Source organism: Dermacentor andersoni, chromosome 4 (assembly GCF_023375885.2).
Source record: "Dermacentor andersoni chromosome 4, qqDerAnde1_hic_scaffold, whole genome shotgun sequence".
Lineage (NCBI taxonomy): Eukaryota > Metazoa > Arthropoda > Arachnida > Ixodida > Ixodidae > Dermacentor > Dermacentor andersoni.
In genome coordinates this window covers 4,702,635-4,730,601 of record NC_092817.1, presented here as the reverse complement: position 1 = coordinate 4,730,601, position 27,967 = coordinate 4,702,635, and the positions used below count along the sequence as shown (strand labels likewise).

The 27,967-nt window shown below is 47.2% G+C and overlaps 2 protein-coding genes and 1 long non-coding RNA gene across 7 annotated transcripts in view; 1 reads left to right on the top strand and 2 right to left on the bottom strand.

Annotated features, from left to right (window-relative positions):
* LOC126535919 (uncharacterized) overlaps positions 1 to 5,077 on the bottom strand; it is a 33,702-nt gene extending 28,625 nt beyond the window's left edge. The window contains exons 1-2 of one of the 3 annotated variants that reach the window (XM_050182776.3): positions 4,893 to 5,077; positions 2,931 to 3,117 (exon numbers count right to left, since the gene is read on the bottom strand). In XM_050182776.3, coding sequence (XP_050038733.1) covers positions 2,931 to 3,077 — 147 coding nt within the window. In that variant the 5' untranslated portion in view covers positions 3,078 to 3,117; positions 4,893 to 5,077. Of the gene's footprint in view, positions 1 to 2,930; positions 3,118 to 4,012; positions 4,479 to 4,892 lie in introns of those variants that run through there. The other 2 variants (XM_055073339.2, XM_050182777.3) reach the window with 2 other exon arrangements.
* A 2,319-nt stretch (positions 5,078 to 7,396) lies between these two features.
* Positions 7,397 to 12,009, bottom strand: LOC140217296 (uncharacterized). The gene is made up of 2 exons (XR_011893764.1): positions 10,565 to 12,009; positions 7,397 to 10,382 (listed from the first exon to the last, which is right to left on the bottom strand). It is a non-coding gene; the product is annotated as an uncharacterized lncRNA (long non-coding RNA).
* A 15,459-nt stretch (positions 12,010 to 27,468) lies between these two features.
* Positions 27,469 to 27,967, top strand: part of LOC126535922 (methylmalonic aciduria type A protein, mitochondrial-like) — a 31,974-nt gene continuing 31,475 nt past the window's right edge. Inside the window, exon 1 of one of the 3 annotated variants that reach the window (XM_072287716.1) lies at positions 27,469 to 27,910. In XM_072287716.1, coding sequence (XP_072143817.1) covers positions 27,613 to 27,910 — 298 coding nt within the window. In that variant the 5' untranslated portion in view covers positions 27,469 to 27,612. The remainder of the gene's footprint in view (positions 27,911 to 27,967) is intronic. The other 2 variants (XM_072287717.1, XM_050182779.3) reach the window with 2 other exon arrangements.

The window sequence follows — 27,967 nt, the reverse complement described above, 5'->3', positions numbered from 1 at the left end:
GGCTAAAAAAGAAGCCTGGCGCATGCACCCAACAAAAACATGGCCTTCGAGATCAGTTAGTGTTACTTGGAGCAAGCCGTCACTGGGGCGTAGATTCGGACACTATATATTATTGTAAAACTAATTCACACTTCGTAGAACATGAATTGCAGGAACATCGGCTTGATAAACAAAATATCACTTTCTTACAGATAAAGCCATACTTCTTGTCTGTTTCCCATCAATGCCGGCACATAATCGCTATCGTGCTCACTTATAACTTTCCAGCATGTTTCTTGAGCACGACTGCATCCTCAATGCTGATTGGAAAATTCTGATAAATGTGTTACACAGCATTTTCCGCTTCACCATTCTATGATTGGACACTCAAACCAGTACGCTTTCCATTGCACTAAAAAACGGGTACCATAAAAAAATAATTCACCAACAATTATGATACTCCCTAATGTTAAATTTGAGCGAAGTTGTATACATGTTAGCAAAAAAAAATATTTGAAGGTCCCGGCGCGAGTGTCCTCCTATTGCTTACCACAATGTTTTCTGATTTCATGGCCGAATTAAATGCAAACTAAAAGCGTTATGTCAAAAAACCTTTCTGCTCATTTTAATACGCTTCACAGTGAATTAGTTCCATGCACTTTTTTATGCTGTCCACAAACAAAACAAAAAAGAAGAGAGTAATGTTTCAAACATAGCCCAAATCAGAAAAATTTTCTAACTTTGATGCATCTTGGCAAGTTTTCCATTTCACAAAGAAACTTGAAAAAAAATAGTCAAACAGGACATTCTCTTTGCAGCATTTATACAAAATATTATTTTCCTAGGTGAAACGCAAGCGAAGAAAAACAGTTAAATAAACAAGCCTTTCTAAAGAAAAGCTCACTTTTGAGAAATAAAATAAGGAAAGCTCTGGTTCCAATTTCTGAAAAATTTCTGGATGGATGTCCACTTATGTCGGGCAAAACATGGGTGCAATATGTTTGCTTTTTTGCTTTATTCACAAAATATAACGGGCCAAAGCGGCCCATGTTGAGTGTGCTGGCTTCAGAACCTTTGCTGGTTGTCGATCAGTTTGCATTGTACGCAAATCGAGTTCCAATTTCTTTTGTGATTCAGAACTTCGCTCTGGCAGCTTTTCAACAGAAATGCACTACTGTCAGATTTTATTTGTGTCTAGCGTGTGCCACCTTCTAAAGTGCTAACACATACCGAGTTTGCAGCCTACAACCTGTGTGGGCATTGCCCTTACGCCTCCATTATTCACTTGTCAAGAGACATGCCGTGAGTGCATGTCGTGGCTGACTTTGCCAAAACCCACCTGGTGCACCCAGTAAATCACCTGTGAGCGGTGCTAAGGCAGGCTAATCTGTAAGCAATGCAGTTTCCCTAATCAGCAGGTGTGCCATTATGGAGGTGCTACTTCACCGCCTGCTCCCCATCCCCCACATGCAATGGATACTGGAACCTTCTTCGGCACTACTGCCTGCGACTGACACTGTGCCTTTCTGAAAACTTATCTGAGTCAGTTCCCGAGCTGATTATTTTGTTTCCCGTCTTCCTGTCTTACCTCGACCTTCACCTCTGCGTTTCAGCTGTCAGAAAAAGTGCAGTGCGGCATGACTGAGCCAAAAGCTGCCGAAGCTGCCCAATTTATGTTTCATGAATGATAATCAGCTGTGCGAGCACATCATGTTCTCCATTACACCACTGATGTGCAGGACGAAGCATCCAGGGCTAGGCCCACTTGCTCGTTCACATTTAACGTTTTTTCCGCAAGCTTTACCAAAGGCACACATAATGCCAAAAACATGGCTCACAAAGAGCATGAACTGCAATCTAATAGCCAATCACTGTGCATGTGGTTATAATGTCCGATGCTAAATTGAACACCTCAAATTTTCTTTAAGAAAAGTAATGTGGTGCATCTAATACAGCTGCAAGCAAGCGACACGAATAACTACGATGGACAGAGCACCATTGCGCATCATGTGCAATGGTGCAAAACTACTGCATTGATCGTGCCGTTGCAAAGCCAGCATGGCCACCCAACTCATTGTAGTCGCGACAGCAGTCTCGTTGGCTGAAACGCCCTGAAAGAATGTGGCTATAAATGCGCCACAGTTTGCATTGTATTGTGTGGTAGCTTCCCAATTTTCACCCCACTGAAACTACGTCCTGGTGCAGAGTGGAGCGACAACTTACAGACGGCGCAGATTGGTGCAGCATTCCCACCAATGCACATGAACAATATACTAAGACTGTTGTGTTAACTATCTTTCTTCACCATTGGCCATGCAAGCTCACGTTTCACACTTTGTCTGCACAAATGCCATCATAGCAACCAGTCGTGTAGTATTACCATTGTGTTCAGCCTGTGCAAAACAAGACAGTCACAGGCATTGCGGCACATGCCACGATAGTTTGATAAAAATATTGTGATCATGTCTGCAGCACATTAAATGGTTGCGGGCCAGAAAATATATGGCTGAGCATAACTAAAAATTAACTGAACCTATAAGAGCTCCAGTGCAATCAAGAGTTGACCTACCTTCCATAAATGCGGTGCATCATGGTTGCAAGCATGACTGGTGAAGTGCCCGTGTGTGTGCTCTAGCAGGGCTTTGCATTTTACCAACGAGATCACAGAGACAAACATGACAAATATGTGACCTCACTGCAATGGTGTTGCATACATTTCAATGCTGATATGGTGTCCATTGTTACGAGCAACAAGTATGAGCTTCTTTTTCACCCCCTTCAATTTTGAAACTCACCACAACGTGCCGATATTTCGCAATAGCGATCATTGGCATGTGCTTGAATAACACTACGACCAAGTTGAAGTCACCGCTGAAAAGCAACAATTCCCTGCAAAATAATCATGTTTTGCCACTGAAGTGAGCCCAGAACTAGTGAAGACCTGTAGTCACCTGTGAGTAGATAAGGGTGTTCATATTGATAATAGAGGATGATGAGACAACCGACGCCGACACAGGAGGCAGCATCTCCTCCTCGGTGCCCAGGGTCTGCATGTCCTCGGGCACCACTTCCACGAAGTGGGTCGCTGCCTCCATCATCTTGGCAAACGTCAGTCAGGCTGCTTTAGGCTTCCATGCACTGGGACAGCATCAAAACTCGTTATGGCATCCCTTCACACAAACATTAACCAGTGCACTGAAATGGCAACGTATGATGAGTCATCAAGGTAGCATAGTTTAATCACCAAGTTACACGTATGCATCCTTCCCAACATTAATGAATTTTCATGACGCCTAAATAAAGATAGCCACCAGTCTATTCTACTTGTCCAATTTAAAATCTTTCACGTGCAGCGGCGTGGCTAGGTCGTGTGGCACCCGGGGCTTATAGGTCTTCTGTCACCTCCCCCCCCCCCCCCCGGTGTAGCCGGCGGAAAGAGGGGTGTCTTCAGACGTATATGACAACCCCCCCCCCCCCCCTCCCCGTTGCTACGCCACTGTGCACGTGTCAAAACCACGATCGGTGGCGGGAGTATTAATGTTGACAACCTCGGCTTCTTTAACGTGCGCTCAGTGCACGTACTTAGGCGAGCGCGTTGTTGCATTCCGCCCCAATGCGCCCGCCAGGATTTCACCGTGTCGACAGAACCAGCGCGAACGCCAATCAACGACGGCATATCGTGCTGCAACGCGCTTCCCCGGCTACGAAGTTAACGGTGATCTTGGAAACAAGCGACACTCGTAACTTGCGAGTCATAACCAGATCGACATGAAAGCGTGGTCACATGCAGGTGCAATTATTCATCGAAACTTTCTACCGCTGTGAGCAGGCCGCGCGGAACACATCAGATAAAGGCACTCTTAATTTCGCTTAACGCCGGCTGACAGCACACAAAGAGGCGCTCCCTTACAGGGACAGCGAAGTTTCTTTTATCTTCATATATAGCGAAAAAAATAATGTTCAGCATCTGCATCGGCTCTAGAAGCTCGCGAGGCAAGCACGTAAATAAATAATAATAATAAAAAAAACGTGCAGGAACCAACCGCCACGGTTCTTCCACTCCCGGCGCCACGACGCCGAGAACACGCGACGACGGCCCAACGTGCTCGCCGGCATTCCCCTCGAACACGGCACTCGCTAAGGAACAAACCTTGTCCAAAACATTATGGAGCCGACTGGGCAAACGCCCTTGCCGCGCGCATTGCTTCGACTGCGACGACGAGTGAGTGCGAGGCGCACTGCGAAACGCATCGTGCACGCGGGGCGCAAAAATGCCGCCAGCCGGCCCTGCGCGAGCGAGCGCCAGCGAGGCAGCGAGCGAACAGAAAACAAGCGCCAGCGCAGTCACCAACAGTAAACCACGAGTAATCTGTGACGCCGCCACGAAGAAAAAAAAGAAAAAAAAAAACCGGAAGAAAAGTTGCGAAACAATCCTACAGACAATGTTACAGACAAGCTTCCCTCCCTCACCATTATTACAATTTTTCATGCCCCCCCCCCCTGTTTTTTTTTATCGCTAAAAGGCAACGACATATACCCATCGACCAAACGCACTCTCTCCGATTTATTTTCGCTTTATGTATTTCGTTTTCCTCAGGAGAAGTTGCTGCTGAGAAGCAGCGGCGGCGTATCGACTGCAAGGCAAGCATGCAGAACGTCAGTCGAGCGGGCACCGCTGGTTACCAGTTCCACTACAGCTGAATTGACGCACGTCTGCCCTAAAACATTTCACGCAGGAGTTCCAATCATTAAAGGGATCTCAAAATCGTCACGGTTGTCGGCAACGGCACGGGCACAAGCACTGCCTGGCTGCGCTAGTCAACTAGCAAAATGGCGACTCTACAACGGCGGTCGGAAAAACATCTTTTAGGCTTACATATGCTTTGGCCTAAATTTAGGCCTACAATACTCACCTGTGTTTTAGTCGATGAAGGTTTCGACGTCCTAAGCAGTGCCTGTTCGTCCTTGATTCGTAAATTAACCCGGAAAGCAAGCAGTTTTTAATTAATCACGGATTTCAATTCATTCGGCGCGACGCACGCCGAGATTCACAACGCCATGTTCCTTAAGCCTTCTTCGAGGGAAAAGGTCCGCAGCGCAGTGGGATGGCGCATTGCGAGGACTAACTAGGCTTACTAAATTTTTAACAAATTAGATTTTTGTAGATTTGGAATAAAACCTTGTTTTATCATGCAGTTAAAATTTATCTGCAGCATCTACCCTGTTTGTGTGTCATTTTATTTTAGTAAGTTATATTTTTAAAAATATAATAAAATCACGCTAAAATTTTACAGTTTATGCGTTGAATTAAGTTCTAAGAACTTTTCAAATACGTTTCATTCTAGCTATATTATAATTCGGCAATTACGACTGCTTATTGTACGAAATAATAACTTCTGGTTCAAATAGACAGCGACATCACCATCGGCGGCTGCATAGAGTAAAGAAACCATAGTGAAAAACTCTATGAAAGAAACCACGGAGGAAGGAAACTCTATAGCTGGGTGGCCACATAGAGTTTCCGAGTTTCCTACAAAAATTACTGTAGGAAACTCTATGGGTCATAAAGTCTATGGGTGGCCATTCTAGCCATAGAGAGTAATTCTTGTAGGAAACTCTATGATTCTAGCCACCCTACTGTGGCATATAGTTAATGTAGAGTTGCTGCTTTCTTCTGTCATATTTGTTTTTCATCAGCGCAGCAGAAAACTATGAGTCTTTTTCTCCTTTCCTTCTTTATTTTCGCATTAAAAATGGGCAAATGTTCGTTTGTCGCACCGTGGCTACATTTCTGGCTAACAATTAAAGCTTTTGCCGCAGTTGGCGACATCTTTTGTTCAGGGGGTGGTTACAACCATAGAGTTTCCTAGGAAACTCTATGGTTTCAACATGTCATAGAGTTTCATATTAGTATGTTTATTTAGAAACTCTATGCAACATAATTATTTTAAAAAAATATCATCGCGGAATTTTTGCCTACGTTTCGGAATTTTTTGACCACTTTTGTTTTAAAGATCTGGCAACCCTGATGGCAGGTTCTTTGACGTGTATTTTAGGGATCGCCAGCCGTTTGTGCGCAGGCGCTAGTAAAAGCGGGCGTGAGCATAGGCGTGAGAAAGTAAATCTGGGGTATTTTGCTTTTTGAATATGTATGATTCTACCTAGGCACAACGGAGGAGGTTTTTTAGCGCGTGTTGTATGCGTTTGTCTCGTTCTTTATTCTATGTGCCGGCATTGCGGGGTGCGATCGAGCCTCGCCGCCGCTGCCTGCTCGCGCGGTGAGGCAGTGGGCACGGACGCCCCATTTGGTGATGGCTGTGTCTGAAGGGGCAAGGTTCTGACTGGCGTTTTACGAATCGCGGATCGCTTTTTTCGTCGCGACGATAGATAGGATTTTTTACTACCACTGCTCCAGGAAGGCTCATGTAACCGGCAAACGGAGGCCTCAGGATAGCGCCCCAGGTTATAATACAGCAGGCGGCGCAGGATCTCCGGGGCACCTGAGGGGTAGCGGGTGGATCAAAGCTGGAAGCAGGGCAGCCCGTGGGCTGGGGCCGCGGAGTCCGAAGCGTGCCAGGGGGTGGTCGCATAAAAAATTGGCTGTCCGTGATAGCGGACAGCCGATCTTATACACCCCTGGCACGCGCAGGCCTCGGCGAGCCCAAACCTACGGACCAGTCTGGGTTCTAGCTTTGGTGTTCTGCAGGCGCCTCCAATAATGCGAAATAATGACACGTTGTAACAATGAGTACGAAAAACACACGATTGAATAAATATAATTATGTCCAGCCGCCAAATTGTAACGCTAAGTTCCGCACTACCGCACCCCGCGACTTCTGCAGCACCAGTCAGAACTTTGCCTCCGAAGGTACGTCAGACAGACTTTGCACGAGCGCCGCAGGTGCGATACAGTCTGTCTGACACAGCGGTCGCCAAATCTAGCCTTTCACCTATCTTACCGCACCGGCAGCCAGCGTCCGAGCTTAACAAATTTGACCCCGCTTCGCAATGCCGGCACGCCTAGGGACAAACGCCTACAACAGTAGGTCGTGCCTACAACAGGCGCCAAGAAACTTCCTCCGCGTAGTGCCTGGCAGAGTCTATTCATAGAATAAAGAACAAACTTAGAGAAGGGAAACTGTACCTTCCGCCGTGGTTCGAAAATAAGCAGCGGCAGCGCATGGAACTTACTTTGGGGGACGCCAGATGACGTTGCTCAAACCGGAAGCGGAAGTGCACATTTTTTTTTAGAGCAAAATTCAATATGGCCGTTTTTTGCCGGTCGCGTACGCTGGTACGCGCCGTGCTTGCCCTGCAGGCTATGCGGCATGCCTCAATGCCTTCGCTGCCGCGTAGGTGGTGCGTTCTAATTGCCAAGAGCCTCTACTGACGCCCATACAAACAAGCCACAAGTGAGTGAACAGAACGCGCGACTTTATTGGCAGAAGACAAGCAGTGTACATTCTCGTGCAATAGCAGAAATAAAGTTTGCATGTCGAGATACGCTGGAATCATTGACGCGAGCTCGTAAACGGCTCACCGTCGTCGTCGCACGTGGTGGTCAGGTTAACGAGCAACAACCAGGAGCGGAAACATATTGGACAGAGTGTGCCACTTGTTTGCAGCGACAGTCGCCGTTGAAAATGCCCAAATTGCATTGCGAAGCAATCGGGAGACGCAGGCATCTGCTACCGCAGCCTACACAGCGACATGGGCTACCCCAGATTTTAGCCATTCACTCCTTTCCAACCTGCACGTTTCTTTTCTTTCGGGGGCCGCTAATGTGTGGCTCACACTTGCTGTCTCACATTGTCTCACTATGGACAAGTCGCTTTCGTGGGCATCGCCTCCATCAGCTACTTTTGCGGGCCTTTCTAACCATCTGGCTATCAACTTCATACGCATCGGACTATGTAAGCACGTATGCTGGTCTCCGTTCATGCCTAATCGCGGCCGAGAAAGGCCAGAGGCACAATATGCCCATTGCTGCAGCAGGAAAGCGCGAACGGGGAGCACGAATCACGGTGCATGAAAATTGGGAGTTTATGTCGCTGTGCAGGCTGCAGGAGCGAATGCTTACTTCGAGAGACTGCTTCCCAGTGCAACCGACCAGGCCGCAATAGTCTAAAAACATAACACTGCGACCATAACCAAGTGACATAACAGCAAAATTAAACAGCAATCAGTCACCGCATGAGGTTCAGACAATACATTATACATTGGCGACGAACCATATGGCAACAGTGAGCATTCACATACACGGGTCTCTTAGGGTACATTGAGCTGCCTACCTACAGGCGTAGTGCCTGCCTTCGTCGCACGTGGTGGTCTACTAACGAGCAACAACCAGCAGCAGAAACAGATTGGACAGTGTGTCCCACCTGTTTGTGGCGACAGTCGCTGTTAAAGATGAGCAACTTGCAGTGCAAAGCAATCAAGTGACGCGGGCATCTGCTGCCGCAGCCTACACAGCGACATGGACTACCCATCATTTTAGCATTGACTCCTTTCCAGCCTGCATGTTTCTTTTCTTTTGGAGGCCGCTAATGTGTGGCTCACACTTGGTGTCCCACATTGTCTCAATATGGACAAGTCGCTTTCGTGGGCATCACCTTCATCAGCCACTTTTACGGGCCTTTCCACCCAACTTCATACACGTCCGACCATGTAAGCACTTATGCTGGTCTCCGTTCATGCCTAATCGCGGCCGAGAAAGGCCAGAGGCACAATTTGCCCATGGCTGCAGCAGGAAAGGGTGAACGGGGAGCACGAATCACGGTGTGCGTAAATTGGGAGTCTATGTCGCTGTGCAGACTGCAGGATCAAATGCTTACTACGAGAGGCTGCTTCCCAGTGCAACCGACCAGGCCGCAATATTCGAAAAACATAAAACTGCGACCGTAACCAAGTGGCATAACAGCAAGATTAAACAGCAATCAGTCACCGCATGAGGTTCAGACAATACATTATACATTGGCTACGAACCATCTTACGGCATAATGCTTGCCTTTGTCACATGTGGTGGTCTGGTAACGAGCGACAACCTGCGGTACAAACAGATTGGACAGAGTCTCGCACCTGTTTGAACCAACAGTTGCCGTTGAAGATGAGCAACTTCCATTGCGAAGCAATCAGGTGACGCAGGCATCTGCTGCCGCAACCAACACAGCGACATGGACTACCCGGCATTTTAGCGTTAACTCCTTTCCAACGTGCACATTTATTTTCTTTCGGGGGCTGCTATGTGTGGCTCACACTTTGTCGCAATGTGGACAAGTCGCTTTTGTGGGCATCACCTTCGGCAGCCATTCTTGCGGGCCTTTCCACCCATACGGCTATCAACTTCATACACTTCGAACCATGTGAGCACATATGCTGGTCTCCGTTTTGAGCAAATCATGGCCGAGGTAAGCCACAAGCACAATTTGCCCATTACTGCAGCAGGCCAGAACGAACGGGGCGCACCAGTTACGGTGTGTGTATACTGGGAGTCTATGTCGCTTTGCGGACTGCAGAAGCAAATGCTTACCTCGAGGGACTGCTTACCAATGCAACTGACCAGGCCCCCACATCTGAGAAACGTAACACAGTTACCACAGCGAAGTGTGGCAGCAAAACCAGATTCTGCAATCAATCACTTCACTGTAGCTTGCACAAAGACCCAGGCTATCAAGGAAGAGGAGCAATCATCAACGAGACTAGGAATATTGAAAATGAGAAAGCTTGCATTCAAGAGAGAAGCCACTCTGCTCTGCAAGCATTGAAGGCTAAAAACATCAAGAAAAGTAAAATGGTGCATAGCACATGTGCATAGGTTAATGCAAGACGCATGCCGATGCTGCATCAGCTATTTCAGGAGAGGAATTGCGCATGACAACATACACTAGAAGATACTGCTACAGATATGTTAGGCTGCTAGACAGTGACTGGTATTAAGTATCAGCGAAGAATCGGTTGACCTTTATATTTGGATGAGGATGAATGACCTCTAACAAAAATGGGCAATGAGAAAGCTTGCATTTATAGAAGAAAAATTACACTTGGCATAAACGAAATTAACATGGCTAGGAAGCTGATTAAGGGCAAACTGATGGAACTCAATCTTTTGGCCAGCGTCGTCCGTGCTTGGTCAGATGTTGCAGGTGCACCTGAAGACGAAGAATTTCTAGAAAGTCCTTTTTGAGTTACCTGGATGACTCAACCAAATGTCCGTGCTGGTGGAATGGTGGCTGAAGCTCTTTTCAGTCTTGACACAGTCCTCTGCAGACTTGATATCTCATTCATATTCTTCTGCATGTGCTTCTTTGTTCTTGGTGTAAAAGCCTTGCAAATTCGGCTCCAGCCCCTTCCTGTTGGCGCAGATAGGAGCTCCTGTGATGACCAAGATGTGCTTGGCATAGACTCTGTTGAGGCAAAACGGTGACACATGAGATACAGCACAGATTAGCCAAATTTATGTGTGTTTTATATGTTCGAACCAATTATACTGAACCATAAATATGAAAAAACATTCATATCTGCTGCAAACAGCAAGCCAATACAGCATATATCAAACATATTTATTTCTGAACCATGTGTTGTTTACCTTGTAGTAGTAGCCAATGTCCACACAATGACCTTGTTGTAGCAGGCAGCAGCTTCTGTTTAGTGCGTGGAGTGTGTTGCTTTATACTGGTGCCGTCTTCATTACTGCATGTCTGGAACAGAAATTTTGACTGAATCAGAAATTGAAAAAGCAAAGTTTTAAAATGCAAAAAGGTGTGACATATATGTTGTAATGATTTGCGACTACAGAACACATGCAAATGTATACTGTCTGTTCTAGGGTGCTTAAGCAGCATGTTAAATAAATATTGCTATTGTCCATAAAATTGATGTCTGCCTAACTACAATGCATGTCAACAGCGCAAGTACTATTAAGATCACAAATGAGAACATTTGTGGGTTCATTTATACACTAGAAGTGATCACACTGCTAGTTCCACAAGCAAATGCATGAAAGTCATGAAGCTATTAGAACTGATGCATTATTTTTCTGCACGAACGTGATGCACCGCTTCACTACTGCAAAAATAAATGCCCTACGGTAAACCAATCTGAACAGCAAGAACATTTGGAACCAACAAGTACGAAATATGGGTGAATTATCATGCTTGCAACTGTTTAATACATTAAATTCTGTACTTTCACTTTATTTTACCAAAGGATTATTCGGTTTTGTGGACGAAAGACGTTGCCGGCCGACTCGAAAAAAATGTTTAATATGTATATTGATAAGGCTACTCAGTCACCTACAACCACGGCTACAATAACATGAAAAATGAGACGCGCGTTCCGATATCGCTCTTTCTTTCCTGGTTGCGTGTGTAAACCAAACGACAGCCTCGCAAGTAAAGGTTTATTTAGGAAACAGCAACTGAGATCCTCACTGCCCATATGTAATGCAGGATCTAGTTCGTTAACTTGTGCCCGCCTGGAAGGTAATGACACGGATATTATATAACGATTCAAGCAGCGGTGTTAAACGACTCCCCGTTATTGCCCTTGTCAGCCGCAGCAAAATCCAGCTCCCGTTTCGATGCAGACCAGTTCCGAATGGCTCACGACCGAAACCCAACTGCCGGGCTTACATGTCCGCTTGCAAACACGTAACTTCACCCCAAGTTAAATAACGCGAGACATCGAAGCGCAAGAAACTAGTTTTAGAAACAAAGCAGTCTTGAGTGTACGAACGAATGAATCCGTGCCGCCGTGCACTCGGAAATACCGGTAAAAATTTTAAATCCAGGCCAGAGGTCACGTGAAAGATCGATGATGCTGAACGCTATTTGCGTTTATAATGGCGAAGAAACAATAAACTTACTAACAAAGAGCACAATATCTAATTAGCAATGATAATTTTGCCCTGTTTTTATGTAAAAGAAAATGCTTCGGTAATTGTAAGAGAAAGTTTGTAAGATAAAATTGCGCTTATTACGACGCCTCTACCGGGAAATGTTGGAACTAACGAACGAATCCCGAAAGTGATGCTACTACATCGGCTTTGTTAGCAGCAGCGCGCGGTCGATTTTTTCGCCCTCTGTGGCCATTTGTTGAACTTGAGAGTGTGCTATTCAAGGAGCAAAATCAAAATCCCCCCAGATTTCCTCTCTCGCGCCTGCTCTTACTTGCGCCTGCGCACAAATGGCTGGCGATCCACCAAATCATAGAGTTTCATATTAGTATGGTGGCTAGAGGGGGGTAGTGTGACGGGCGCCTCATCCGCGCCATGGAGGAGGAGCGCGCGGAACGCGGCGAAAATTTAGCCACCGCTAGGGGCACTGCTGTGTTCAAAGGTTTCAGCGAGGCTTCAGCGACTTCGTTCGTAGCTAAGTACTCTTTTATCTTGATTAGCTAGTGTTTTGAAGTGTTTTCTTTTGCATGGAGTAGGGGCGCAAATTTTGAATTTTTGGTAGGAGTAGGAAACGTACCGGCTTTGTCTAGGTCTGGCGGATCCCCCGTTAGGCCTAGGGGGTATTTCTTTCAGCTAGCTCTTCGGATTCTTACATGGAGTAGGGAGTGATAATTCTTTGTTTTTGTTTGGGATAGCGGTCGTGGTCGGGTTTGTGTGAGTGATTTGGCGAACTTGCTCGTTGGGTCTAGGGACGTAGGCCTAGCGATGACATCGAAAAACGTGAAGGCCGCGGGGGACGGGGAGCAAGTGCAGTGCGACGAGTGCCTGCGCTGGTGCTTCCTCGACGAGACTAAATTCCAGAATTTAGCAGACGCGGTGGGGTCTAGCTTCACGTGCAGGTCGTGCGAGGGCGTCAGGGAAGCCGTCCAAAAACTGGAAGGGAATTGGGCGGCTAAGTTTGAAGAGCTTAAGGCAAACCTGAGGGAGGAGCAGGAGAAGCGGGTAGCACTGGAGGCGAAGGTTGAAAATTTCGTGAAGGTGGAGGCGGCCCAGGCCGCGCAGTTGGTGAGGACTGTGGCCGAGCTTGGGGAGGCGAAAGAACGGAGCGCCGAACTGCAAAGGCGGCTCGACGCTCTTGAGACTCGGGCAGCGGACAATGTCGGGTCAGGACACCAAAGCGAGGGCAAAGTGGAAGGCAGGGAGCCAAAGCAAGCGGTCGCCAGCTCGCCGCCGGTGAATCGGCGTAGCTATAGCGAAGCAGCGCAACACGCCCCGAGTGAGGCGACGCTGCAGCCACAGGAAGCCGGTAAGCAGGGAGAGGTAGGAGAGAATGAAAGAGTGATTATCGCTGGCGACTCAAACATGGCTGGGTGCTCAAAAGCAATTGTGGAGAGGGTGAAAGGCGACAAAAGAGTGGCGGTAGGGACATTTCCAGGGCAGACACTGGGTTCTGTCATGGAGCGAGCAAAAGAAAAGCTCACGGAAAATGCCCACGTGCGCAACCTTGTCGTAGTAGCAGGTGGGCTAAATGACGTCCTGAACAGGAAAGGGCCAGGACTAGCCCAGCGCTTGGCGAAGGGGGTGGACGACTTGCGCGAGCTATCCCCTCAGGTGCAGATCGTGGTGTGCACGGTGCCGGAGGTGCCTGTGCGTGACAGTCATGTACAAAGAGCCGTAATGGCTGCCAATGAGGCAATATGGAAAATGAGCCGAGAGAAAGGATTCGAAGTTGTCGAGGTAAACAGGGAAGTGAGAAGTTGTGGTGGTTTTAAACGAGATGGGATCCACTTCAATTACAGGCTAGCACGAGAAGTGGGCTGGCGACTTGGGGGTCGCGCTGTTGCTTTTTTAGGGGGCCCGCGGGCGCTCAGGAGGTCAGAGTAGGTAGTAATAAAGAAGGTCCCCTAGGGGAACATCAGAAGAGCATCGCCGTCGATAACAGGAAAAGGAGGAAAACAAGAACAAGAGCTCGCCATGCAATAGGCTACATAAACATGCAGGGCGGCAGAAGAAAGGAAAAGTGGGCAGAGATTGAGGAGCAGTTACATAGAGAACAAATAGGGGTGTATGCGGTTACAGAAACGCACCTTAGAGACTCAGAAGAGCCGCCAGTTATTGGGAATTATGTATGGGAAGGGTGCAACAGAACTAAGTCGGAAAGAAAGGGAGGGGGAGTCGGAATGCTCATCCATCAGGGAGCCAAATGGAAAAGAGTAAATTCACAATGTCAAGAGCATCTTTGGTTATCAGGTACAATGAGTGGGAAAGAAACTTGGCTTGGAGTTACGTATTTGTGGACCGGAATAAATTGCACAGAGAAGAATAAAGAGTTAGTGGAATGCATAAGCGCTGATATCAGGGGTTTCGGGAATGGTGCTGAGATAGTCCTATTAGGTGACATGAATGCCCACATACAGGATTTAGACGGCTATACCGACAATAACGGGAAGTCAATGCTAGACCTTTGCGAGCAACATAATCTCGTGATCGTGAATACAGGGCCTAAGTGTGAAGGACAGATCACGTGGGAAGTGGGAAACCGGCAATCGACCATTGATTACTGTCTGATGACAGAAGGAATTCATGATAAGTTGAGAGAAATGGTCATCGATGAGGAAGGGTTTAGCAGCATAGGGAGTGACCATAAACGCATCATTTTGAAAATGGGATATGTAGTTGGGAAAGAGAGCAACGAAAGCAAAATGGCCAGTCCAAATTTGAACGCTGAACAAATAGCAAATATAGTCACTAGAGTGGAGGAAGAAATTGGCAAGTTGCCAAGTAAGGGGTGGGAATATGGTGAGCTTCTAAGTGTAGTAACGACAGAAATACGGAAAGAGAAACAACATGTTCATTGGAAAGGAAAAAGGAAACCGAAAAGCTGGTGGAACAAGGAGATACGAGAAGCCATCGCCGAACGACAGAAAGCATCTCGAGAGCACAGGCAGGCAAAGAAGGCGCAGTTGCCACAGGATGAAGTAACCAGTAAATGGGAAATATACCGGGAGAAAAAGTCCATGGTTCAAATACTGGTGCAAGCAAAATTAAAAGGTGAAAGTGAACGTTGGTTGTCAGAAATACGTGAGAAAAAGAAGGCTGCACCTAGAATATTTTGGAATCACATAAAATTATTAGGCAGGAAGGCAACAACAATACAACAACATATCCTAGACGAAGATGAAAACAGACTGGAAGGAGAAGCAGCAATAAATTACATCCAAAAAGTAACAGCCGAATCTTTCCAAGGCAAGGACAAGGTTGTATTTGAAGAAAAAAAGAGCATGAAAGAGACCCAAGGGGGAAAGGAGCTAGTGCTTACAAATTTAAACTGGAAGAAAGCGGAAGAGAAAATTCCTAAGCGCACAGCCACAGGGCTAGACGAGGTTCCCGTTAGGCTGATAAATGAACTGGGACCAAAAAGTAAGGAAGCTCTCGTGAAAGCAGTTGAAAAAACTTTAAAAGATAGACGAATACCAGACAGTTGGCGACAAAGTAGAATGAATTTAATTTATAAAGGTAAGGGGGAGAAAGACAGAATTCACTCGTATAGACCGTTGACCATTACATCGGTAATATACAGGCTAGCAATGCAGGCAGTGAAATTAAAGCTTCAAGCATGGGCAGAAAATAATGGCATTTTGGGAGAGCTTCAGAATGGCTTTAGAATAGGTAGGCGTTTGGATGATAACTTGTTTGTTCTTACTCAGTGTATTGAAATATCAAAAGCAGAAAGCAGACCGTTGTATGTAGCCTTTTTGGACATTACAGGAGCATACGACAACGTAGACCGCAGCATTTTGTGGGATATTCTGGAAGGGGAAGGCTTAGGTAACGATTGTATACAGCTCTTGAGAGAGATTTACCTAGAAAATACGGTTTGCGTTGAATGGGAAGGGATGAGGAGCGCGGAGAAAGTTCATATCAACAAGGGACTGAGGCAGGGGTGCCCTTTATCCCCGCTGCTGTTTATGATGTACATGGTGAGGATGGAGAGGGCGCTAGAAGGAAGTAATATCGGGTTTAATCTCTCATACAAACAGGCAGGTACAGTAATAGAGCAGCAACTCCCAGGTTTATTTTATGCGGACGACATTGTGTTGCTCGCAAACAAGCAAAGTGATTTGCAACGTCTGGCTAATATCTGTGGACAGGAGGGCAACAAGTTAGGTTTGAAATTTAGTGTTAGAAAATCAGGTGTTATTGTATTCAATGAAAACAGTGAACAGACAGTGGAGATACAGGGCCAAGAAATACCTCGGGTAACAGAATATAAATACCTTGGTATATGGATAAACGAAGGCAACGGATATATGGAAACACAGGAAAAAACCATAACAGTCAAGGGGAAGAGAAATGCAGCCATAATGAAGCACAGAGCGCTATGGGGATACAATAGGTACGAGGTCCTCCGAGGTATGTGGAAAGGGGTAATGGTTCCAGGACTTACTTTTGGAAATGCGGTTGTTTGCTTTAAATCAGGGGTACAATCAGGACTCGACGGGAACCAAAGGTCAGTGGGTCGCCTCGCATTGGGCGCTCACGGGAAGACTACAAATGAAGCTGTGCAAGGGGATATGGGCTGGACTAGTTTTGAAGTGAGGGAAGCCCGCAGTAAAATTGAGTACGAAGAACGGCTGAGGAATATGGAGGAAAGTAAATGGGCTGGGAGAGTGTTCAGGTATCTGTACAGGCAAAACATTGATTCACAGTGGAGGAAAAGAACTAGGAAGCTTACCAGCAAGTATGCGGCCTGTGGGGTGGGCAACACAGCAACAAAGAAGGTCAAGCGGAAAGTCAGAGAGGCTGAATTAATCTCATGGGTGGCGGCAATGGAAAAGAAACCTGCCATGAGTAACTACTTAAGGGGAAAAAACGAAATTAGGAAAGAAACCATTTATGATAACTCAAAGGGAAGCTCATTACTTTTCGAAGCGAGATCGGGATGCCTTAGAACACGCACCTATAAAGCGAGATATAAGAATGAAGAAGAAACATGTGCTTGCTGCGGTAAAGCTAGGGAAACGACGGAACATATTTTATTAGAATGTGAGGACGTCTACCCAGCGGTCGATTTAGACACCACTGGCCTCCTTGAAGCCCTTGGGTTCAGCGGGAGCAGTGGTAAAGCAAACAGGTCCGCAATAGACATCAGTAAGAGGCGATTGGAGGATTGGTGGAAGAAAAGTAGGGAAACGACAAAAGACGGACACGTACAAAAGCACAGTTCGCAATAGGGTATCAGAAATTTTTTTTTTTTTTTTTTTTTTTTCATTGGTGAACATAGGTAGGATATTAGGCAGCATAGTAGTAAGAGCTTGGTGGCGCAAGCCACCGCCCCGTTCCAAAGGGGACGCTCATAACATCCATCCATCCATCCGTGGAGGATTGGAGGATTGGTGGAAGAAAAGTAGGGAAACGACAAAAGACGGAGACGTACAAAAGCACAGTTCGCAATAGGGTATCAGAAAATTTGGACGTGGTAGTTCATAGTGGGGTTTTTTGTTTTTTTCATTGGTTAACCTAGGTAGGATATTAAGCAGCATAGTAGCAAGAGCTTGGTGGCGCAAGCCACCACCCCGTTCCAAAGGGGACGCTCATAACATCCATCCATCCATCCATCCGTGCCACGCTTGCGACGGCCGGGCACTGACAAGGCTTCGCCGGCTGCGTTGACGCTTCGCTGTCGCCTGTGTCGTCGTCCGTGAAATTTCTCTGCAGTGTTGGGTCGTCGCGTTGCCACACGAGGAATGGACTCTTCAGATTCAGACTGTTGGATGTAATTAACCCTGCCGTAAAGCCGCTCAAGCACGTGCTTTATACCTGGATGCAAAGGCGGGTATCGATCTTGCTCGCAAAAGCTTTCTGTGTTTAAAGCCCCAACTGATGTCTTGCGAAGGCAGCAGTGGGCCTGAAATATTAAACGGGCTGAAAAAGCGCTTACTAACGACAGCGTGGTTTGTGAACGGCACTTCGTCGAAAGGACCTACCGGCACACAGTCAGCGGTGAGGTTGTGGAATTGCCGCGCGATCGTCCGCGTCTGAAATAAGACGCCGTGCCCGCTGTGTTCCCTGAGGCACCTAAGTATTTCACGGAGAAAGCTCCGATGAAAAGGAAAGAGAAATATATGCGAGCAGCTTGGACCTGCTGCAAAACGGCAAAAGCTGAACGCAATCAACAGGCAAGACGCCCAGCAAGAAAACACCGTAGCGCAGTGCGCGCAGCTACGCCAGGGGCCAGATATACCAGATATCATTGCCTCAAATAAACAGCACGCCGTACAACTTGAGCGTGCGTGTCATAATGTCTGCCTACCTGATGCAACATGTATTAAGGTAACGTTTCCAAGTGAACGTTACACTGAGTTTTTCGGAGCCAGTGAGCTCGAGGGCGAGCAGGTTGACCACATCTTGGTGCTGAATTTAGTGAAATTCAAGTCAGAAAGCAACCAACCGGAATCGTTGTGTTGCTCTGTATTCCTCAGGGGCCAATTGCGCTCACAGTGCACTGTTTCTTCGCCGGAGGAAGCGCAGTCAGTGCTCGACAGCACACATGCACTTATATTGTGTGGAGGCTGCGGCGTGAAACCAGAGAAGCAAGAAACATATATATCGTTTGCTGGGTGTTACTTTTCCATCAAGTGCACTTACGTATGTGAAAGTAACGGCCCCTGAATTCATTGCAAATACTTGAGAAAACTGCTGCAGAATCAATTTTCACGAAAGCGACGCAACGGGAGAGAAACAGTTAAAAAAATAATGAATGAAAATGTTCGGTGCAACAGAGCCCTGACTACAGCATTGCTATTTCTACTCTAAAAATATAAGCTCTCCAAGGAAAAGAGAAAATTAAATTTAAATGATTTCAACACTGAACCTTCGAGAGCGAAAAATAAACACGCGAACCATTGCTTCTTATAAGAGAAAATAAGAGCAGTTTACACTCCAAAGCCCATGGGGCTCTTGCATTGCCCAGGGGGCGCTGCGAAAAAGGTGCTAAAAAGCGCCCTCTGTCCTAAAATGGGTCGTACCAAGCTCGGTCGTCTGCTTCGGAAAGCACGTTTACAATATGGACCCGCCACTTTCGGTTGTGTTGTATCACGACCTGCAGCGAATATCGGGCGCCGAAGATTTTTTCAGGGGTGGCACGCTGCATAAAGGCAAGAAATTATGCAGTGCTGAATACCTGTACGCCGTTCAAGAATTAAGCGGCGAAGTTTTAGCGCGGTGTCAATCGCAAGTGAAGCGAGTCGCGTACGAAGTGGAACTTTAGGTAAGGTTTGCACGCTGCTAGATTCAGGCACACAAACGCGAGGAAATGATTGCTATAAATGAATCCACAGCAGCGATAAGCAGACATCATGTGTACGGAACTGCTCGAGCACACGACGGTACGCGCCGCAATGTACGAACTGCTCGAGCGCACAATCGTACGCGCTGCGACGGCAGCGGTCTTTCGACATGCCGCAAAACGGCGGGCCTCCCGCAATCTTTGTTGACTGCATGAACCTAAACAAGTAGTTATGCCTGCGTTGTCGTAGCGGCCATCTGTCCCTTTTAGTAACTGGTAATAACTGATGCAATGCATATGAGCTCGCACGTACGTGCAAATCGAGCTGCAGTGCGAGCTCGTGCGCTGCTCGCTTGATGTAGCTTTTAATGACAGCGCTCGAACACCGATCTGCTGTAATCAATACTACCTTGCTGCGCTGCCTCAACATGCTGGCTTGAGGTCAAGTATGAGCACATTTAACTCTCTAACCTGTGCTGCTCGTAGTGGGGTAGTGAATTGTCCCCGAATCAGCCCGGCCATTTGTGGTCATTTGCACACACCTGCTGGTCACTTCACCACTTTGCATCGGTCGAATTGTTAATTGTCGCTGTGGCCGGGTCTCGAATCGTGAATTACCAGCCATGCCTGCTGCTATGTCGGTCTGCTGCCGGGACTGTAGGTGCAAAAGACTGAAATTTAGAACGCAGATAATCAAGCAAGCTTCAAGACAGGCGAAGCAGTCAGCATGGCGCGAAGTTTCGCTTACTCAGTACGACGAACTGCAGCTATGCAGCGCGCCCGACGCTCCACTTCGTGAGGCCTTGAAGGAATACGGTAGAATCTGATGTTGGGATTCAGGCCTTCTTGTTCATAGCAGCCCACGACGCAGAAGTAATGACGGTGACGCCTTTTCGAGGCTGGGCTAGGTCTCTCCGGATCGGCGTCACCGATTCCTTCTGCTCCCAGCATTACGTCCCACGGCACACGGAGAGTCCGTTTTTGTTAAACTATAGGCTGCGGCGAGCTCGCAGCGTGGTCGGCATGGTCTGTGAGATGTGACGAGCCTTTTCGCACTCGCAACAGGGCAGAAAAAAGTGTGAATGGACGCAAAACTCGGCCTAGAAACGTGCTTCGCCACAGCCAGGGCTCAATACAACCCAAGCTGGTACGACCCAGATGTCGTTTCCAGAGCCGCCACCAGGAGCCACTACTATACCTCAAACTCCAGCGCAAGACGCCCATATATAAACAAACACTCAAGAAACAGTGACTGTGCGCTCACGTAAATGGATTAATTCACATGAAGTTGGCGAAAGATGTGAAATCTGGTCAGTGCTGAGAAACATTTAATTATAACCTAAACGCCGCTTGCCAGTTTCGTCTATCAGAAATATTGTGGTTTTCGTTTATGTTACGTAGCACCATTTAAAATTTCAAACGCGCGGTTTTCAACGAACTAACAAAATTACTAGTTGATGTCCTGTTAACACGGACGCGGCGTGTAATTATTGGAAACAAGGTGAAAGTAAAAACACGCGGCCCAACGCGATACCGGCCAGCGCCGCTGGCACCTGTCGCGCAGCCAGCGCCATCTACTGGGGCCGCCATTTTTCATCACAAATTTGTGCACCCCTCCGCTCCCGCCCGTCACACTACCCCCCTCTAGCCACCATAATATTAGTATACCTAGAGGCAAATCTGGCGCTGCGATCGTTCAACCATCATGGGAATGATGGGAAGTACAGGCTTCGGATTGGCATTCTATTGACTGGCGAACTAGTGTACAAGTATTTTTTTGGCAGTTTTGGTTTCGCTCCAAGCGCAATTGCTACAACCTGCAGTTGGACAGTGCAACGCAAAGCTCTTTGCCTTTGTTATGTTGCTCGGAGTGGCGATAGCGCGCTGGGCCAGCGACTGGGACGATGCTTGGGTCGCGGTGTGGCGTCGAAGCCGTGACGAGAAAGCGGCGGCATCGTAAACGTTGAAAGAACATGTTTTGAGCGTTTGGACCTTTGTTTGTTAAGTGTGTTAGGTTGGCACTGTAGCGTTACGTGCTTTATGAAACTTCAGAATAGGACAAAGAAGGCACTACTGATACAAGACATATACAGTTGTACTTCTAGTGGCTTGACAATCAAATTTTATTGAGGGCTTCATTATGTGCTCATTTATGTGCTCATTGAAATGCGTGTTTTAGGACTTTGAGAACACAAGCTTACTTGTGGTAGGAAAGATTGCTGCTTCCTAGCTGTAGTCTAGTGTTGCACAATGGGTACCCGCAAAGCCACGCTGTAACGCTTCGGAAGCGGTACGCCAATATAAAATATGATGCAGCATACTCGTAGGAGGCCACTAGCGTCCTAGCTAGCACTGCAGCAGATGTGCTTAAAAGTACTTGAAGACGTTCAGCAATCGTGACAGCCGACGCAACCTTTCGAAAGAGCGAGAGAGTTCGCAAGTGCCTGTCGTCTGCGAGAAAAGTCTCGCGTTTGCAGCGAGCAGGCGTCGTAGCAGACGACACTTGTAGCATTCCTCTCAAGGGCGCAACGCTTTGTCACAATACAACATTTTTATTTCCAGAAATACATGATGAGTATTTTTATATAAGTACTTGCACGGTTGTTTTGCTGTTGAAAAAATGAATAAATAATTATTCTTTGGCGTTAAATTGGGAACAGAATCGCACAAGTATGCATACCCTGGTGTGTCCTGGTGACAAACCATAGTAAACCATGCTTCCATCTCAAAGTCATACAAAGTTTATGCAGCGTGTTGTACATTATATAACATATTGCAGAAATATAATTAGATATTACGCGATAATATTTGAGTATAGCTTTGTTTACTGCGCCAGAAACAAACGCCACTAGTCTAAAGACCGAAGTCAATCCGAAGCCTGTACTTCCCATCATTCCCATGTAGGTTGAGGCAACGCGCATGAGAACCCCCGTAGACACTAGCGCCACATTTCCCTCTAGGGTATTTTTAGAAACTCTATGCACCAAATGAACCTCTCGTCCTTGCTTCGAGTTTTCTGCAGTCGATTTGGCTGCACTTTCTGCACTAGTTCAGGGGGTGCAGCCATGGTGCAGCACTCTAGCACTCGATATGCCAGTGCAGCTAGCGCCACCTGCACTTCGGCACTCGATTTGACGTCGTGCTGCACGAGTTCATGCACACATTGGCACTAGACTCTCCGCAAGTTTTCTCGTGCACGTAGTGCAAGGCTTTTGATAGCAGACGACACATGCGGCTCCGTGGCCATGCGGGTGTTGGTAGACGGCATCGACGGCGCCTGCTATTGGTAACGCAGCACGGACGCCAGTTTTCTTCAGGATGTGTACGCAGCATCTTGTTAAGGGCGCTTTCCGGGTTCATCTGCTGCTAAGTGCACTGAAGGCCGGGATTTTCCCTCAGGTCACAGTCGTTTGTATTAATTTTCACGAGCTTACCGCTACCTCGACGTTAAGTTCGCGCGAAACCACATCGGTCAGTCGTTTGAAACGTTGTGCCATATATGATTCAGAAAGGTGTGGAAACCACGCTTGGTCATGCTTTCTGAATAATAACACACCAACAAAAGAAAAGCCACAGCCACCCAGTCGCAGCAGACGAAGGCCTGTACGTTTCTGCACTTTTGTCGTCGATTTGACCATAGAATAAAGAACAACTTTTGACCATAGAGTTTCCTACAAAATTACTAGAGGGAACTCTGGCGCTATAGTGCCTAGAATATACTGGCTAGTGTGCCGTCCGCGGCCTCCCGGGTAGCACCGGATGCAATGAATGCCGGCGGCTGTCGCTAGGAGCGCTGCAGTGCAGGTGGGTGCCGCGGCACCATCCGGTCTTCGTAGGCCGCCGTGTTTCCACCGCATCGGCAAGCGGGCTGTTGTGCTTTTTGTTTTTATTAAGCCGTAGCAGCAGCAAAGTTCAAATGTGGGCAGCTGATTTATAAATTATGGTTTGTTTTGAGAACCACAGGCTTCTCTAGCGCTTGTCGCTTGTGTGAAAAGCGTGTGCTATCTCAGCTCGGCTTCGAGCGGGGAACCTGATGTGTTTCTATGCTGGCGAAGAGAAAACGTAATATTTAAGGCAAATGCCTTAGATCTCCATGTTCCAAGGCCGTGTTGCGAGGTACAGAACATATCACACGATCCAAGGAAGGCCAGAAACGAACCAAAGCATGTCCAGCCGTGTATAAGAGATGCTAAATGATTAGCAAATTTAATTATTGATTACAGTGATTGGATTAAGGGGTATTAGGTTGAATTAGGGGGATTAAGGTGTATTAATTAAGGAGGATTAGGGTGGATGAAGGAGGATTAGGGTGCATTAAGGTGAATCACAGTAGGCTTTACAAGGCGTTCGCCTTCGTACGTGTCTCTTCGGCGATAGCTAAGGACACTTGTTTTTTATTCTAGCCATGATGGCAGCGTAATTTTTTTAAGGGTAAGTTTTAGGTTACATTTTTCATTCTAATAAAGTAAAGGAATTCTAAGCTTACGTTACGGTTCTATTGATGTTATATTAATGCATAACCATTGAAAACCGCTGTAACCGATCATCCATTGAAATGGCTTGAATTTCGCTGTCCTCTCTTTTTATTTGCTGCTATTTCTGCCTATTATCGTATTGTTGTCCTCATAGGTTTGAATGTTTTTTATTGTTTGTAAACCATGTACCCATCTCCTCATAATGCCCATTGGGCCACAAGGATAGGATAATAAGTAAAAAATTTTGCCTGTAAAATGGACTGCATGCGGTGTTCTGTGCACTATACATTTTTTAATACCTGGTAAACACGTGCAGATTTCTTTTTATGTCTGATATAAGTGAACGAAAATGGGAAACAGATCTTTCATTTAAGCGTAACAAATATTTTATTCTCGCGTAACAACAGTCAAACGCAGGCATATAAGACAGCCCTAGATGAGATAATGCACACATACATGAAGAAGATAGATCGAGTGGCAGTGACGCAGTTTAAAGAGCTTCTGCCATTGCCTTTGCGCTTCCCTCTCTTTGTTGATGCCTTTTACGAAAAAACAGAAACCTCAAGAAAACGTAGAACTTCTTGTCAAAGCTGGTTTTTCATGCTCTGGGCACCCTAGTTGGGGAAAGGCCAGTGTCTGCAGCTGACCTGAAAAATCAGCTAGACTCGCTACATGTAACTTGTTTTTGCTAAAGAACACAGCAAAAGCATCTTCCACGCCTTCACAACGGTTGACAAGGTCTGACTAAGATAGACAAGGCTTCCATTGTCAAAATGCGTAGTGCAATAGCGAAGCAGCGTCGGCACTAGCTTCAGCTTTACTTACGCAAAGAAGCCTGCACACTGTGGTCAAGAATTTTGGGCAGTGATCTTTCGTGCAACATAACAGTATGGTAGATCAAAGCACTACTGCTCCTTTTTTCTTGTTTTTTTTTTTTCCCTGGTACTCACGAAAAGTAAGGTGCATGCCTAGGATACTCAGGAAATATCGTGGGTATAGCGTAGGGTTTCAGGCGTGGTTTATCGCGGGGAATCTCGTGGACAACGCCGTTCACAGTGATAGACAACGCATGGTCGACTATAGCTGTTTTCGAAATGTTTTTTACAAACCACAGCAGTTGGTGCCGGCCTTCTGTCCGCTCTCCTGATCATTCTTGCCCATTCTGCTGCCGCTTCGTATCAGTGGTGGAGTGAACAAGGATACAGGCCCTTTGTTCGAGCGGTAACCGCTTCGACACAACGGCACAAAGCAGGTCCTCTCCTCACTGTCTCTTCGGCATTTTTGCATCGCCGCCGCATAGTTCTCGTAATGACAGGCACACGAACACAGCAGCGACGCACTCACTCTTTGACAACACCAAGAACAAACACGCAACGCTGTAATAACACTGAAAACGCCAACATAGAAACCGACGCAACAGCTGCGAAACTGATATGCGAAGCAGACGACACGCGCAGTCTGCACCCACCCGTGTGGCAGCGACCTCTGTCGGCCACCGTGGGCATTCATTGCAGGCGGTGCCACGCAACGTTACTAGACTAGCTTCAGTTGTAAAACTCCCCGTCCGCGCGCTTACAGCCGCTGTCGCCACTTCTGTGACAGCCGCCAGAGGGCAACGCTGTTCCATCGGGCTCCACTGCAGACGCCTCGTCACAGCCTTGAGCTCGTGCGGACCGGCAGTTTACGCGTGTTTCACGCTCGCTGGCGTTCTCCCTAGTCCGAATTAGTGATACCACGAGAAAGCGGTATCCACCTACAGCAATAAAATTTATCGCGCCAGTTCGTTAATACTGAAAGAAGGGTAAACCGCACGAAAGGAAGAAACGCATACAGCGAAGCGCTGAAGCTGCGTTTCTAAATGGCGTGTGTTTCTTCCTGTAGTCTTATCGTTTCGCGCAGTTTAGGCTCACGAGCCTGAAAATCTGGCCAAAGTGCGTGATTGTAGGATGATCTTCATCCCCACCGAAGCTTCTCGCCACGCCAAAGAAGCGCTACAAAAAGAAGGATGAGGTCGGTCTTTGTACACACAAGCCACACACACAAAAAAAAACAAAAAAGAGAAAGAAAGAAGTCGGATTTTTCGTTCCGTGAAGATGCTTAATCAGCGAAGCTGAAATATGCGGCCCCTGTGTTTATCACTGGGTTAATCCCGAGGGTTCATTAAAGTATTTCTCAGTTATGAGGTTACACACACAATCAGCTGCGACGGAGAGAACGACGTCTGACGGTATGCCCGCAGTCCGCAGTTGTCGCTTGCGTTCGATGTCTCGAGTTTGCTCGGCGGCGTAGTTAGCAGCCTTCGCCTGCGATTTGTCGCTTGTGATTCTTCGAAGTTAAATTTCTTCAAAATTAAATCTTTCCGTTACGTAAGACCATGAGTGGCTCATACTCCCTTAAGTAATGGCTCATACCCCCGTAAACGCGGCCTCCCCATTACGACGACAGAAGTGAAGTGAAATTCTACGCTGGAAAGATGAACGGCCACGCAGCCAGCTGTGGAAGACGACGACGAACGCGGGAGCAGTGGCACGAGCGCGTGCCGTTGATTTCGCAGAGAGTTCCCGGTCGGCACGAGGAATCACTGTTTCACGCCGAGAGAAGCGTCGCATTGCTGGGAGCGCCGAAAAAGTGGTGCGCCGAACTGCTGACATCGTTCCGATAGCGGCCTATGCAGCCAGGTACGCAGCACGTCGGCATCGTATGCTGATATTCTTAAGAAACTCGGCGAAGGCTACAGTTCCACGGATGTCATGCTTGCTGAAATTCGCTGTCAACAACGAAGTACAGAATACACCAACGTTGCACCGCGTGCTTTGTACGGCCCGCTCGCGTGGCCGGCTAGTGAGGAAGTGAAGCCGGGCGCGACTGCAGCGCCACGAAGGCGCGGGCGGGTGGCGGTTCCGCGCAACGGCGCCGAGTTTTAAAACTGAAGCTAGTCTAGTAACGTTGGTGCCACGCTCCTCCATTGAAAAGAGCGGGTGCACGGCACACTAGCCAGTATATTCTAGGCACTATACTGGCGCTGCAGTCGTTGTCCTACCATGGGAATGATGGGAAGTACATGGATTTGTCTGATCTTCGTGCTTCTGGATTCAGACGTTCTTGTGGCTTTCTTTATTACGCTATATAAACCTTATTGTCGTATATTTCGGCTCAATCTATATTCTTCGAAGTGCAGAAGACACCGGGAACGCGTACAATTGCTATTAATTGCAACGATTGAGCTTGTCCAGGTGGCCAAATCGAAACACGCCAAGCGTCTCAAGGTACTGGCATGCCCGCGATAAATTCATAAGTGCGTCTCATTCGCTTGTCGATACATGCGTCCGTGGCTTAATGGTTTCAATATCAGGCTTCTGTGCTAGAGTCCCTTTGTTCGAATCCTGCCGTCGGGCAATTTTAATGATGTTTATTTAATTATTTATTACGCAATAAACTGTTGAAAATGACAAGTTTACAAAGTCACAAAGCCGTTTGAAGCCAAAAGGACGGAAGTTTAGGCAAATTCATGTACTTCCCATAATTCCCATGGTTGGACAACGACTGCAGCGCCAGAGTTCTCTCTAGTAATTTTGTAGGAAACTCTATGGTCAAATCGACGACAAAAGTGCAGAAACGTACAGGCCTTCGTCTGCTGCGACTGGGTGGCTGTGGCTTTTCTTTTGTTGGTGTGTTATTATTCAGAAAGCATGACCAAGCGTGGTTTCCACACCTTTCTGAATCATATATGGCACAACCGCTCGCGTTGCAGCTCCCGTAGACACTAGCGCCAGAGTTCCCTCTTGTAGGAAACTCTATGGATTTGACCGCTGCACCGAAAGCGCTAGCGTCGCGCTACACTCACACTTCGAGAACTAGCGCTACACTGGCACGACACTTCTCTCTAGTGCAAAAGGTGCAGCCAAATCGAGGATAGCTTTAACTTATTTCCCCAATTTCTCTATGTACTTTACATGACCTGACATCTAAGAAAAGGCATGCTACTCGTCCAAGTTACCTCCAGAGTTTTGCGGGCCATGCCTAAACCGCTATGCCAGCTTAATACGAAACGCGGAAGTTGTGTAGCCGCTGCCACGGAGGCCATCGAATCGGAGCGTATTCGAAGACTTTTCGATGGACTTACAGCAGGCGACCGGGCTTCGCTAGCGCAGTCAATCACACTTGTCGAATCTACAGCTCGGAAGGACCATGACGAGGCGCAGGAATTGCTACAGCTAGTTCTTCAAGAGAACAAGGGGCGAAGAAAAGCACGCCAGCTGGGTTCGTTTCGTATAGGTACGACACACAGTGTTTACTTGTCCCGGAAAGTCTCTTAACTAATGCTTTCTATTT